The 14292-nt window shown below is 38.1% G+C and overlaps 1 protein-coding gene across 19 annotated transcripts in view; it reads right to left on the reverse strand.

The window, feature by feature from the left end:
- Window positions 1-14292, reverse strand: part of MICAL2 (microtubule associated monooxygenase, calponin and LIM domain containing 2) — a 163516-nt gene that overhangs the window by 507 nt on the left and 148717 nt on the right. For 14 of the 19 annotated variants that reach the window (XM_084519758.1, XM_084519765.1, XM_084519768.1 and 11 more), the window contains 5 exons: window positions 12760-12852; window positions 10791-10884; window positions 5966-6068; window positions 5004-5077; window positions 1990-3367 (listed from right to left, as the gene is read on the reverse strand). In XM_084519758.1, coding sequence (XP_084375884.1) covers window positions 3183-3367; window positions 5004-5077; window positions 5966-6068; window positions 10791-10884; window positions 12760-12852 — 549 coding nt within the window. In that variant the 3' untranslated portion in view covers window positions 1990-3182. Of the gene's footprint in view, window positions 1-1989; window positions 3368-5003; window positions 5078-5965; window positions 6069-10034; window positions 10058-10790; window positions 10885-12759; window positions 12853-14292 lie in introns of those variants that run through there. The other 5 variants (XM_084519762.1, XM_084519756.1, XM_084519767.1 and 2 more) reach the window with 3 other exon arrangements.

The following is a 14292-nucleotide window of genomic DNA, read 5'->3' on the forward strand; positions in this document are numbered from 1 at the left end:
TTATTACACTATAAATACCAAGGGAGGGAAATTACTATGGAAATGACTGGGACTTCAGAGAGAGAGACACAATTTTATTTCTTCAAATACAAAATTGCTCACATCTAGTCCATTTAGATATGGCCCATGCGTTCCAGCACATCACATTATACCCAACAATGACAGTGCCAAGGACTGAAAAAAAAAATCCGTAAATCCATTATATGTTAGTGAGTCAATTTACAGAAAAGATTGAGCAGCAAGAACACTCATAACCAAATACTCTTAAATACATTTGTAATAAAGTCAGCCATATTAAATTGACCTATGAACAGTGCACATAACTTTTCTTTTTCCTCCTCTACTCTCGCAATACATGAAGATCTTTAAATTGCAGGTGATTATTTATTTATTTATTTATTTATTTTTAAATCACCTGCATAGTTCATTTTTGGATCTAATCTTGTGAGGTACACCGTATCAGTCAGGATAATGGTAGCCCAACAGGTTTTTACATGCAGGAGCAGACACACAAGACTTGCAGTTGTGGGTGGAGTGTGTTATGGCACACAGAAAAGTATCTTTTTAGTAAATAATATTTTTGAGGTCCATAAAATGCTGATGGCTCTCAGCTCCTGTTGACTTTAATATTCTCAACTCTCAATGGCCAAACAAGGATCTGCTATAAGGTGAAGTCTCAGGGCCTGTCTACAATGTGGAGTGACCTGAACCTGGGCATTTGCAGCGTGGCACCTTACCTGGGCAAGAGGATCAGACTTTGGCAGAGTATCTGCCCCTCAGGACAAGATGCTTCATGTTCTTCTGAGGCTGCCCTTCCTCCCGCTCTTTGTACAGCAGCAAAAGGAGGATGAATGGGCTTTTCTGAGAGTAGCAGTAAGGTGAAAAAAACAATCCTTAATTGATATAACTGAGGGCTTCTGTGCTGAATTACCATCCTGTGCAAAGCACTAAGAAAAATGGTTGCTTTAAAACTTTAAAAAATTATGTTGAAAGTACTATGACTCTCAGTTTTCTACAGAGAACAACGATGGATGATCTAGACAGTATTAATCTACTGGACTACATGAGGCTTCTGGGAACAGTGATAAAATCCAGAAATTTTCTCCACAAAACTGGAAATGCCAGATGATTTCAACAGAGAAAATTTAAATATTTATTGCTGTCCTGCTTGCTTCTACTTTGTGTCAATCTTAAGTAATAGAGTTGGTTTAAAAAACCACTCACTGCAATCCATCTCAACAAAAAAATGTAAACTGAAGATCAAAGTATGCTCAGCATATGAATGACAGCAGGAAAAAAAAAACACCAAACCGATAGTAATTTTGACATATATTCAGGGATTCTGCTATTTCTTTCCAAGATGAAATACAAATTATATTGCTAAGGTCCTATATGTTATATTGAAGGGTATCCCACTAAGATATTGCTGTTTAAATCTTAATTCATATTTTATACTAATAATTACCAAATTGATAAAGCTATCTAGTCTACTATGCAGGCCTTTACCTATAAATAACTGTTAGAAATACACTTTTATTTATGGAAATTGCAGACAACATCAAAACTAGAAAATATGAGACACTTATCCTCTTTAAACCGGCTAATAAATAAGTATAAATACATAAATATTGCAGAACACTAGTATGTTCCTTGCACCAATAGAGGTATATTGTAAATCTGTGGTGAATAGTAAATCTTGCTTTTAATTTTAAAAAGGATATTTTAAATTTCTTACAATACAGAAAAAAAACATTCGTAAATTATTGTGACAGGATTCAGTGTGTCCATTACCCTACAAGTAGCTACCAAGAGTTTTTTTTAGCCTTTTTTTTTTTTTTTTTTTTTTGGTAACAAGAATGCTTGTAGCTTTGGCTGCAAGACAGAAAACTCTTGCAAATAAGCACTGTTTTTGAAATAATGAGAACATCAAATCTTAGTCAAAGCATGAGGTAAAATGATATTCAAGAATAAACAGGCTTTCAGTTTCTCTTTGTTTTTTTTTTCCGGTTTGAAAATGTAGTGCATCATACATACCGTTGGGAATGTTAGCAATCTTAAATGGCACAATTATCTCAGATTTAAGAAAGTACTTAAAAGTATGCTGAATACTAATGAGAATTTCTGCACATCTGCTATACCAATGTCTGTGTGTACAATGCATGTACAAAAAAAGATAGCAGATACCTCCTTTAAGCAAAAAAATCTCCATATATACTTTTGAGCAGCAATATGAACGTAATTTAAGTATACTCACAACATTTTCTATTAAATGTTCCCATTACAAAACAATATTTTTGCAAATGTTTTGATAAATTATTCTAAGGGAGATTTGTAACTGCTACACTACTCATGACACCCTATGATAATATTTGTGATATATTTTATGAAACAACTGTAAAATCTACCCTATAGATGCTAATCAAGTCTGGGTTTTAAAATTATCATTCAGCAGATTTTAGAAAAGATCTTTATCTGTGCCATACAATAGCTATTTTGAGCCTATAACAGTTTTAAGGATAAGTCACCCATTTGATGATCCCTTACAAAATGCAGGGATTTAATATTGTTTCAACATCTTGTTCAAAAATACACAGTATTCTAAAACTTAGAAATACCTGGAAAATTAATTTCTGACATTGCATTTACAATAGCTTTAATGAGTGCTTATACATAGTTATTAGTCAAAAGACCCTTCCTCCACCAGAAATAAAAACTAATTATTTATTATTAAACAATTTTATACAAGAAACTTGCTTTTTGACCTTTAAATAGTTCATTATTGCTTGGCTGTGCCAAAATATCCCCCAAACCACATACAGAGTCAGACAAACAGATGGAAAGTAATGCCATCTCAAAAATACTGGATGATGTCATCATGTTTCTCAGGAACTCTATTCTCAGCATTAAAATAAAATTCCAAGAAAACATCAGAGCTCCGATTTCCCTTTTACAGACCATGACGCCCATCACACAGGTAAATCCAGTCCCATTCTTTATTCTTGTGACCCTTGAAGCTGACTGTGAATTGACTCACTCGGGTGTAAGCAAAGAAACTGCTTAAGATAACAAGATGACCTTTCCCAAATAAGCTGACTTCAAATTTGAATTCCCTCATATTTCACAAGATAGTACCTCTGTGATTATGAATATTCCTGAAATCATGTTTATTTACATATGGCTGTTTAAATCCCACTCAGCTGATAGCCTCTAGATAAGATAATACTTTCAAAGTGCTGATCTTCTGCTTTTTCTTTCACTCTCTGCTCCTCTAAGGCAGAAACAAGTTTGTCCCTTTCTTCAACCGTTTTCATCATCTCAGTAAAAATTTCATCCTCCTCATTTAGATCCATCTCATCTTTAAGGGTGTCTAAAAGACCATAAAACAAGGGGTTAGAATCTAGATCACTATATTGTTATGCTTTGCATTTTAACTGTTGATGTGCAGCATGAATTAATATTAGTCATCAAGAAATGAAGACAATGGCAGTTAATATTTTCTATGTTTGTGTTCAGGGAAAATTTATCCTGCATTTGGGCCATTTAAGGTTGCCCATTAAGGCCCCTAAATTCTATATTAGGACTTTTAGCAAAGCTTAGGCTGTGGAATTAGTAGTAAGAGCACTACATATTTACAAAAACATTTATAAATGTTGCCTAAACATCACTCCATAATTAAAATGTTATATAGCAGAAAGCACTTTACTATATCAGGAAATAATCTATAAGGTAATGTCCTGGTTTCAGTTAGCACAGAATTAATTTTCTTCCTAGTAGCTGGTGGAATGCTGTGTTTTGGCTTAGAATGAGAAGAGTGCTGATAACACCCCGATGCTTTAATTGTTGCAGAGCAGTGCTTATACTAAGCCAAGGACATCTCAGCCTTTGCTCTGTCCTGCCAACGGGCAGGCTGGGGGGTGCAGTAAGAGCTGGGAGGGGACAGACCCAGGACAGGTGACCCAAACTAGCCAAAGGGGTATTCCATACCATCTGACGTCATGCTAAACAATATATAGGGGTGGCTAGCCGGGGGGAGGGGGCCGGACTGCTCAGTTAGGCTGGGCATCGGTCAGCGGGTGGTGAGCAATTGCATTGTGCATCACTTGTTTGTACATACTATTATTACTTTCGTATTATCACCATTGTATCATCATTATTATTATTGTTATTATTATTTTGTTATTTTTTTTTTCCTGTCTTATTAAACTGTCTTTATCTCAACTCACGGGCTTCACTTTCCATTTCTCTCCCCCGTCCCAGAGAGGGAGGGGGGAGGGTGAGCGAACGGCTGCGTGGTGTTTAGCTGCCGGTCGGGTTAAACCACGACAGGTAACAACATTTATGTTGGATTTTAAATTGAATTTCTAAAATTTTAAAAGCTCAGATGCAAAATGCAGAATCTAAGTAAATTTATAGTTTTTTGTTTGTTTGTTTGTTTGTTTTTCCCAGAAAAAAAAATATTGAAAATAGCAGTAGTTTGCAATCCAGGTGGTTAGAACACAACAGGATATTTTGGCATATTCAGTGCTATGCATCCCCCCCCCCCTTCTGCCTGCATTCCTACTCCCCACACTCCATTTTCAAATAGTGAATGAAAGGACAAACCCAAACTGTAATCGAAAGTACATAAAAATAGTTCCAAAATACTGCGGCAACTGGTAGCATCAGAGTTAACTGAATCTCTCTTGCATTATGTAGTTGAAGAAATCACTTCCTGTAGCTGCCCATCATCATGTTAGGTGGATGCTGCTGCAGGCACAGCACAATCAGGGGCATTAGGTGTGCTTCTGATCTAATCCAGTTTAAAAATTGGGCAGGTTAGCTCAGCTTTCTTCATTTCAAGTCAGGTGAAAAGATCTTACAAGTTGGATGTTGTTGGCTGAGCTGCACTCACAGAAGAGCACAGGAGGAAGAACATCAGCCCCTCTGCTCCTCAGAGCAAGGAGGGACTCACATGGACACAGTCTATGACTGCAGGCTGGAACATGCTCCCTGCTTTGACTTACCATCAACAGCCATCTTCTCTCTCAGCTTCTGTTCCAACCTGCTTTGGTGGTCTTCCAGTTCTAGTTCTTGGGCTCTGGATACAATAAAAAGCACATTAAATAGTATATATATATTTAGTAAAGACATACATATATTAGTATTATTTCAACCAAGACTTTGTGTATTGTTTATCCTCCTAATGGGCAGTCAAAGCTAAAAGCTTAGTTTCTGCACAGCAATGCCAGAAGCACCAATACCACCTTTTGTATTATGTATTGGATTATGCTCTCTCTTACGTCACAACAGTTGGGGCTTTGACCAGCTGTGCCTTGTTGGTGGCACTCAGAAGAAGATTCTGGACCCTCCCATAAACTAAGAGCCCTGCCAGAAGTGAGTAACGACTGCTGCAGCTCTATTCACCTTCCCACATTGACCAGAGATAGTGGAAAAAATATCTGGGAGTCACCAATGCCTATCTGCTGAACCTGTTTCAAACAAAGCACGGTGAGGCAACTACAACCAATGTTGTTTCCATCAACCACAAACAGTGGCACTTGAGACAGCTCTTTACTGTCTTGGTGTATGTACTTTTTCATCTCTGTAGGAGAAAAGATCAAGGAATTCACTATGTCCAATTAAAACTGAGATAAGCTTGTCAGACTATTTTTCTTCCACAGGACAAAGTGCCCAAGTGTTCATTACACCTACATAATTAGACCCACACTACATAAAGGCAGAACACCTGTATGCTGTAGTTGTTTAGAGTATCCTATAGGATTGAAATAATTGAGCCACTGTGTGAGGGAAAGATGAGGAGGGCTCAGCTGAAAATCTGTGATCAAAGCAGACTGCAGCTACTGCGGATACATTTATTCTACAACAGTTTCAAACTCCATCACACAGAAGGGTGGGTAGATGTCATGTGAGTACAAGTTCTTGTCTCCCCTTTGCTTCTTTAGTACTAATGCTCATTCTTACTTACACAATCAAAAGCTCAGACTCGTAACGCATTAATTTATTCTTCTCCAGGACCAGCTCAAACCACTCATGTAGCATCTGAGTTTCATCTTGCGTACCTGAATCTGCTTAAAATAGGAGAGTTGAATATGCATTACTGAGTTTCCTTCCAATGCTTTTGCCACTTAAGGTCACTTTAAATAGTCCTCATTTATAACGCTAGGTGAGCTCAAATGCAGATTTTTTTTATTCTTTGTGCAACTAAAAACAGTAACATCAAACATAACACATAACATTCCTGTTTATGCTGTTATGCTGTATTTTATTGCAGTTAAAGATGCATTAGCTTTAAAAGCACTATTGCTTTGGAAGTTAGCTTTTTTTGTTGTTTCATATATATATAAATATATACTTTAAATATAGTCACTCACTTTTAGTTCTGCCTTTGATAACATAGTTTCTTTGTTGACAGTGGACTCCATAACTATATTTAGAAATGGATATCCCACTAACACAGTCAGATTTGGGATGTACTTGCTGGCAGATATCAGCCTAATCCCTGCTTCCAGTGGGCGTCACATGCACAATCTAATCCAGTAGAGATGTTCATTCCTTTGCCAACTGGCCTCTAAATCTGTATTTGCTTTAATCGGCAGGAAAGGTTGTGGTACACAAAAAATCTATTATTCTAGGGTAGTTTTGGAACAACTGGGGTTAGGGCATCACTGGTAGACATTGTACAGATATATAATGAGATGGTTTCTCTCCCAAAAAGTTCACAGTCTATTTTGCTAAAGAGGATGAATTCCTCTTTCACCAGGTAAAGGCTTTTATTGCTCTAAAACAGAGCAATAAAGAACCCCTGGGTGTTTTTCAATGACACGTCAGAGGGTGTTAAAGGGTTTGCGCCCTTTCACATGACCCTCCCCAAACATCCTTGTTCAGGTCTGTCCCATATGCTTGCAGTGTTTGTTGCATCAACAGGATGTAGTTACTGGAGGAGATAGTGACTTCCCTACCTATATTAATCAAAAATGGATTATTGATTACATATTTCTCTACTTTTCTTTTGCAAACCTATCTGTGAATGTGTAAGTTCATTTTACCAGCTGTATCTCAATCAAGCCAGTCAAGAGAATATCTAAGCCCAATGATATTCATAAACAAGTTGAAGCTGTCCACCTTCCAAAGTGGACATAGTTACGGAGTTTTCTCGCAGTTTTTAACATGCAACTTACTTCATGCTTTCCATCTTTTTTTTTTTTAAACAAAACAAAAGCACTCAGCCACCCTTCAATGTGACTCCAGTACTGATGCAGAATTACAATCAGGCACTGTCATCTCAGAGAGCCCAGGTCTCCTCATGCCAGCAATAGAATTGTGTAGGCCCCTGTGCTGAGGACAGGAGTCATGGTGGCTTGTACACTGTTTGGTGATTTCCCATTGGGATTTGCTTTTTTACTGTGAAACAGGATGGTAAAGCAGCAGGAGAGAAAAAAAGCAAAGAAATCTTGCTCTTATTTCTGAATGATTCCAATAAAGCTTGGCCGTAAGGGATGTGTTCCTAAAGGATCTTCCAGCTCAGCAAGTGGTGATAAAAACGTCTTCTCAAAGTGACTGCCAGAGCACATCTGGCTGGGACGTGTCAATGGTAGCTTGTCACAGATTCAGCACAGGGATATAGCGGTAGTATTCGGAGCCTTTGGTCTTCATGTGTCATCATCAGAAATTATCATCTGGAACTGGTTGTCATAGAGTCATTAAAAATATTGCTATTGCAGGAATGTGTATGTCCTGCACATACAGAGATGACTATTCCCTGTTTGCTGTTTTCTTGATTAGGCAAAAATATATAATTTTTAAACATTTCCTCTTTACACTTTAAAACCTCTGTCTCTAACAACAGTGTATTGTAGCTTGACTGAGGTACACAAACAGAAATGTGCTTTGCAAAAACGTCACTCGGTGGAAGCCGAAATAAAAATAGCCTTTGTTTTCTTACTTGTTCATCTCACAAAACACCCCCCTAGTGTTCCCAGGGGCATTTTTCCTTGAGCTTTTCAAATGTTTCGTAATAACACTGTTAATAGTTGAGTCTGATGGACTGCTTTATGCCTTCCAAGGGCAAAACAAGCCACTGAAGCATTTGGCGTAAGGTAGTAAGACAAATATTTTTAAAATGTTAAAGGAAAAAACATTTGAGAGTCTGTTTTGTGAGCTATGCTGGCTTTTTGTTACAGCATTACTAAAGCAAAACTTTCCTTCTGGTTTGCCCAAATCTCTTGTAACCAAAATCCCACTTGAAAGTTCAATGCTCTAATTACATCATAGCCATTTCTATATTAATCGCTTCTGAGGGAAAGAGGCTGTAATGAGCTTTCACTGTCAAACTTTCATTCCACAGAGCAATACTATGCTGTCCCTATGTACAGCAGTTACACAGTAAGGGGGACCCTGAGAATTTGCACCGCCTTGGGAACTTCTAGACCTCATATTCCTTATTCATCGAAGTTGTCAGCTGATCTCTTTGGACTCTGTTAGAAGTTCTGGGAAACCCTGTTCACCTTCCAAAACACATACATGCACACACACATACATTTATTTTGTTTGCTCAACACAGAGTTTCTTCTTCACCACTATTCTTCATGATTTGTTTAGTCAACTGATAGGTTATGTCAGTTTCAGTGGAAAACATGTTAGGAGATTTTTATTTCTGTATCTTCCTGCAGGCAGATCATCTCTATAAGCCTCCACAAATGTCAATGTAAAACAAAGCAGTTGTACATTAATGATTTATTATTTGGTATTTAGAATCAAACTAAAGGGAGTAAGGGCCATGAAAAAATACTCATAGAACTGATATTCTTTTTTATTTTTTATTTATTTATTTTTTTTTTAATGCATGAATTGTTGTCACTACAATTAGAAGATCATCAAAGCCTCATTTTGCTCAACAGTCTTCATGGGAGTTGTTTCACACCCATGCATGTTCTCTTCTAATTCAGCTGAGGAGCTAATGAATAACTCCCCCTAACAAAGGGGCCATTCATCCCCTGCTTACAGAATTATTAGAGAGTTGCGCAAATGTCACTGAAGACTAGTGTTTGCAGACCTGTCTCTAAATTTGGTTATTCACAACCTTTCCAGCTCAATATTATTGCTGAACCGTGATCGTTTTCTAATTACCTTAATAATACCTATTAAACCACTTGAATTACATAAGCACAGACCTACTTAAATACAACTTAACCTAATAAACAGTGGTCATTCATTAAACAATAATGCCCATTATTTTTAAGAAGATTGAATGGAACATTATACTCACTGATTCTTGCATCATTACATGTGTGTTGTTACAAGCAACAAAGCACTCATGTTTTGTTTGGGAAACTTACAGAAACTTCATGCTTTTGCACCAGAAGAGTTATTGAGACACAGTAACATCCTATATTTCAGTAGCTGCCCTATTTGTAACTGGCCACCTACACGCAAACAATCAACAGGGAGAAAAAATAGTACTTTCACCTTAATGAGGGCAATCCAATTACTAAGGATGGGAAGAGAATGAGAAGCATCAATCTCTTGGCAGACAGCCTTCTTTAGGAAATGCGATTGTCAAAACAGCAAAACCAAGAAGTAGCTCTAGACCATTTATCCTGGTATTCTGCATCTATCCCATGAGCTAGAAATCTCTTGCCCCCCATATTTTTGATGTCTCCATAAACCACTCACCTGTAAAGAAAAAAGCTAAAACCTCAGTCTCTTTAGGACACTTTCTCATAGGTGGTAAAGTGGGTGTTATTTGATAAATTATGTTTTCATTTAAGGGAAAAAAGATAATGCTAGCTTTTAAAATAACATTTGAAATACATTACCACTATTAGTTATAGGAAATCTGTTAATAAACTTAGAAGGTTGCACAAACACTCTGTTGTTAAGCTGGTTAGCTTGGTGTTAGAATAAGAGTGATAACTGCTAAGAAATATGGCATTAAAACAGTCAGCATGTAGAGATTTTGCTGGGTTGTCTAGCTAAGATGACAAGATCAGGTGCCAAAACATACCTATGTTTGCAGTGTTGTGCAACTGCCTGTCTCAAAAGCACAAGGTTCAGCTTTCTAAAGCAGAGGTAAATAAAGAGACATTTGCAATAGGTCTGTTGGCTCCCCAGAACCCTTTTGGCACAGAAACATACGCTCCTCTGAAGTCCCTCACACACACAGGCCTTTCCCTCACCCCCTTTGTCCTGTTCCATCCTCCTGCAGGAGGTCTCCCCAGCTTCACCCCACCAGCACTGGGAGGATGCTGTGGACCAGTGTGTTGGCACAGTTGGTTCAGGTGAGTGAAAGCTTTGTCCCAGTCTGCAGCCAGGACAACGTCCCTGCTCCATTCCACCCATCCAGGCAGTGGGACTGCAGGCTGCTATTGCTATATCATGGCCATTGCCCTCATCAGAGTAATGACATTTCACACACTGGGAGAAGTCATTAAGGACTCTGTTACCAGGCATGGTAACTGAAACACAGCTCCTGGGAACAGTATTGGTTCCCTCCCAAAGATGAAATTAAGCTCAATTTTTAAAAAATGGGGCGGGGGGGGGGGAGAGAAATGCAGATTCAGTAGCATGGCAACTACTTCAAAATACATGACAATCAACAGGATTTTATAATGTTCAGCCTAATGGTTCTTGAACTAACAGAGTTTGAGGAAAAGGGTAAACAAGGATTTTTGTCGTTCCAATCACTGTTTCATTTCAAATTTTGCACTAGCACTGAACTCTTTCTATGACAATGATAAAACTCCTCTTATTAAAAAACAAAAACCACTACCAACAAGAACTGTGTCATTTACCTGATTCTCCTCTGAGTTCTCTCTCCAGTTTAACACCAAAAATCTCCAGTGCTCTCTGTCTTTCCTCCAGTTCTTCTAGTTGCCGCTGGACTGCCTGAAAAATTATAAGGTTATAAAAGCTGCAGACATAGCTTAAAAATTCAGAGACAAAAGATGGCCTCAGTGGTTAGAGAAAGAGCTTGAAAAGGTCTCTGAAGAGTTAAGAGATCTGCAAACTCACTGATTGTATTAGACACATAAGCAATTTAATTATTCTACTAGGTACCTATCCACATTTTTGTGTGGATAAGATCTCCGGTACAAAAAGAACGTCAGTTCTGAACTCTAGTTTTCCCACTATTGAATGGGAGATGATGATACAATTTCTGTATCTTGCAAGGTGTGAAAACTGAACTCCTTACACATCCTCTGGATCAGGATGTGTAAGGATCCTTTTAAGATGCTACAAGAATAAACCTCACATAAATATTCAAGGCTTACAGCTAGAAATCTTTGCTAGCTATTTTTTTTGCCCATGGTTTTTTGCTGTTTGTTTTGCTCTTATATTTCACAAGCTTTTGACACAGGCAGGAAAAGGTCCAGTAACTAAGAAGTGATAATCCAGTGGCACAGAAATGACATCTAGATTCAGTGACCCATTCCCTTTGGCATAAGATTTTTTTAGAAGTGCCTTATGGATAATGGGCATGAAATGCCTTTAGAAGATTGAATCATCAAGTGTAGATGCTCAGCAGTTTCCACTTCAGGCTGTGATAGGGCATTCCAAACCATACCTTCAGAACAGCCTAACAGACAAGAAAGATTGTTCAAAAAGTCTGGATTTGATTGTTTCCACAAAGCAGTAAAAGAAGAGAATTTTACATCATTTACAGTGCTCAGAATAAAAAACAAAAATGTTAAGTGTTTTTTTTTTTTTCCTTTGGATTAGGTACATGGATTTTTTTTCCTGTCACTGATTTTATAGAAATTGCTAGATATTAGCATTTCTACTGTCTGGTTCAAACAAATAAGTTATATCCTTTTCAGTAATACATTTTGCCAAAGGAGTGATGTCTACATAAACAGATATTTCAATTTCACATCTGAAAAACAACTCAATAGCTTTCTTTTTTAAATTTAGTATTAGTACAGAAATAGCAAGTAGAAGCTCCATAGCTCTTACTGTCCACCTGGCATAGTAATAAAACAGAGGATGGTGGACAACTTCGCCTTCAAAAAACATTTATTAGACAAAATGCCCTTGCTATTTATTTTACTGCATGGGAAAACACACACACACACAAGTTAAACATCACATTGGAAACAGTGCAGACAACCCAAAGTCATCAGCTGATTTCTTTGGAAAGACAAAACTCTACTCTGCAGTCCCTATGGCATCCATGCTGCAATGCAGAGACTGAGCTAGTTCTGATCACATTAGCTCAGGTATTATTAGCAGCTGAGAAGGAACAAGACAGAAATCAGTGTGGGGTAAATTTTTTCTTGGGTACAGATCAGGGCCCTACATGAAGTGAAGTGACTTTGCAACATTGACAAACAAAATGGTTCACTTTCACTTTTACGGCAGAGAGGACAAAAGCCATCATTCTATTTTGCCAGTGTCCTGTAGTACACTGGAGTGATAGCACAGCTTCTTGCATTCTCAGGGGATGATATTTCCCCTCTCTCTCTCTTTCCCTAATGATCAATGTGTTCTACTGCTACTGTCGGTCATTACTATTCTTGGTCTTGCATTAATGCATAATTACAAAATTGTGACTATCAACTGGGGCACACTTGGATTTGTCACAGACAGAGATACAAGACCCTGCCACTAGCATCTTACTGCACCTGACATTTTGGGTGGATTTTAATGAAGAAGTCAGTGAGTCCCAGTGAGGAATGAGAGTGCGTGGGCCACATTCACTACCCCTCTCCTCACCAGGCACTCCTGGGAAACAAATGGGGTATTTGCAAGCTACATTGTCACCTGTGCTTTGTGAAGCCTCTTCAGCTCCTCTTGTTTAATCAGTTGCTTTGTCTCCTTCTCCAGCTTCCTTCTCCTTCTAAGAGACATTTTTGCCTACCAAAAATATTAGAAAAGGAAAAAAAAACAGCAATCAATGTACGCGTATGATATTAAATGTTTCCACAAGTCTTCCCCAGAATCACAGAATCATTCAGGTTGGAACAGATCTGCAGAGACTGTTTAATCCAAGTCCCCTGCACAAAGCAAGGTGAGCTGCTGCATGCTGCTTTGGGCAACCTCACTGAAATAAAAATATTGATGTAGGAAAGTTTTCACACATTAACCTGTGTTGACTTTGAATCATTACAAGGTCTACTGAAATACTAAGTATACGTCAGTAAACTGTAAACTGGTCATCAAACCAGTTTAGGAAAACTTAACTCATTACTATTGCTGTAGCTGCTGGAGTAAAATAAAATTGCTTGAATTGTGAATAATTTCTTTGATGTTTAAAATGGGTATTATCCATAGAAATTTGTCTTACAAAAACTAGTTGGTTTGATCATAACACACACCTGCACAGTAAGGCTGAGGGCAGGAAGGAAGAGCAGCTGGCATCAGCTGTGGTTCCAGTTCAGCACCGCCCGGCCTGGCTTTGGGAGAGACCTTCTTCCATTCTGCCTGCTCCAGTTGAGGTCCACCCCCACTTCCAGCAGCAGCTCATCTGGGCTGCTTGTATTATGGGAAAAGGGATGTATCTGAAAGAAATGGCCACCAAGCACCACTGCCATGAACAGCAAGGAGCATGTGCTGTAGGGGCTGACTGGGGAATATTTTCATCTAGCTCTTGACCTAAACTCTCTAGAAGTGTTGCAAGGCTGTGGTTTTTCGACTCATGAAGAGACAGATTATATGAGTACAGGAGACAAGATGATTGAAAACCGACAAGCCAGGAAGCCATTAGATTTTTTTCCCACCCAGTTTTGCCAGTGAAAAACAGTGGTAATGGCAAAAAAAGAGGTACTCAGAGATATCCAAGAGAGAGACAAGGAGGACGAATGTATCAAAAAATGAGCCACTGTAGACACCATGTGTGTCAGCCACTTGCCCACCCTTTTTCTCACCCCTATCCCAGCAGTGCTGCGTGGGCTGCACAATGGGCAGTTGCTCCTCTTCAGCTTTCTCCTGTCTCTCATCTCTCCCTTTTCTGTCTTTTTTTTTTTTTTTTTTTAATTTAATTCACTGTAATATTAACTTATTATAGACCACCTTTCCTGTAACACTTCCCCGGTTAACAAAAAGTCTGTTGTTTTCTTGAATCTTTTGAGATTGAAAGGACCTAAATACTGATTACTCTATTTTCTCCCACAATTTCAAGCAACTGTATTTCAAACAATACATTTATTTAAAGCATATTCTTTGTAGGGTACTGTTCAAAATGGCTAAGCAAATGTAAGACTTACATTTGGCTATGTGGTGGATAGAAGAGAACTAAAAATGCCAATGTGTGATGAAAACTTTCTTCTCTGGAGACCTTTTCTTAAAAATAAACTA

This window comes from Aythya ferina (assembly GCF_964211825.1).
Source record: "Aythya ferina genome assembly, chromosome: 5".
Taxonomy (NCBI): Eukaryota; Metazoa; Chordata; class Aves; order Anseriformes; family Anatidae; genus Aythya; species Aythya ferina.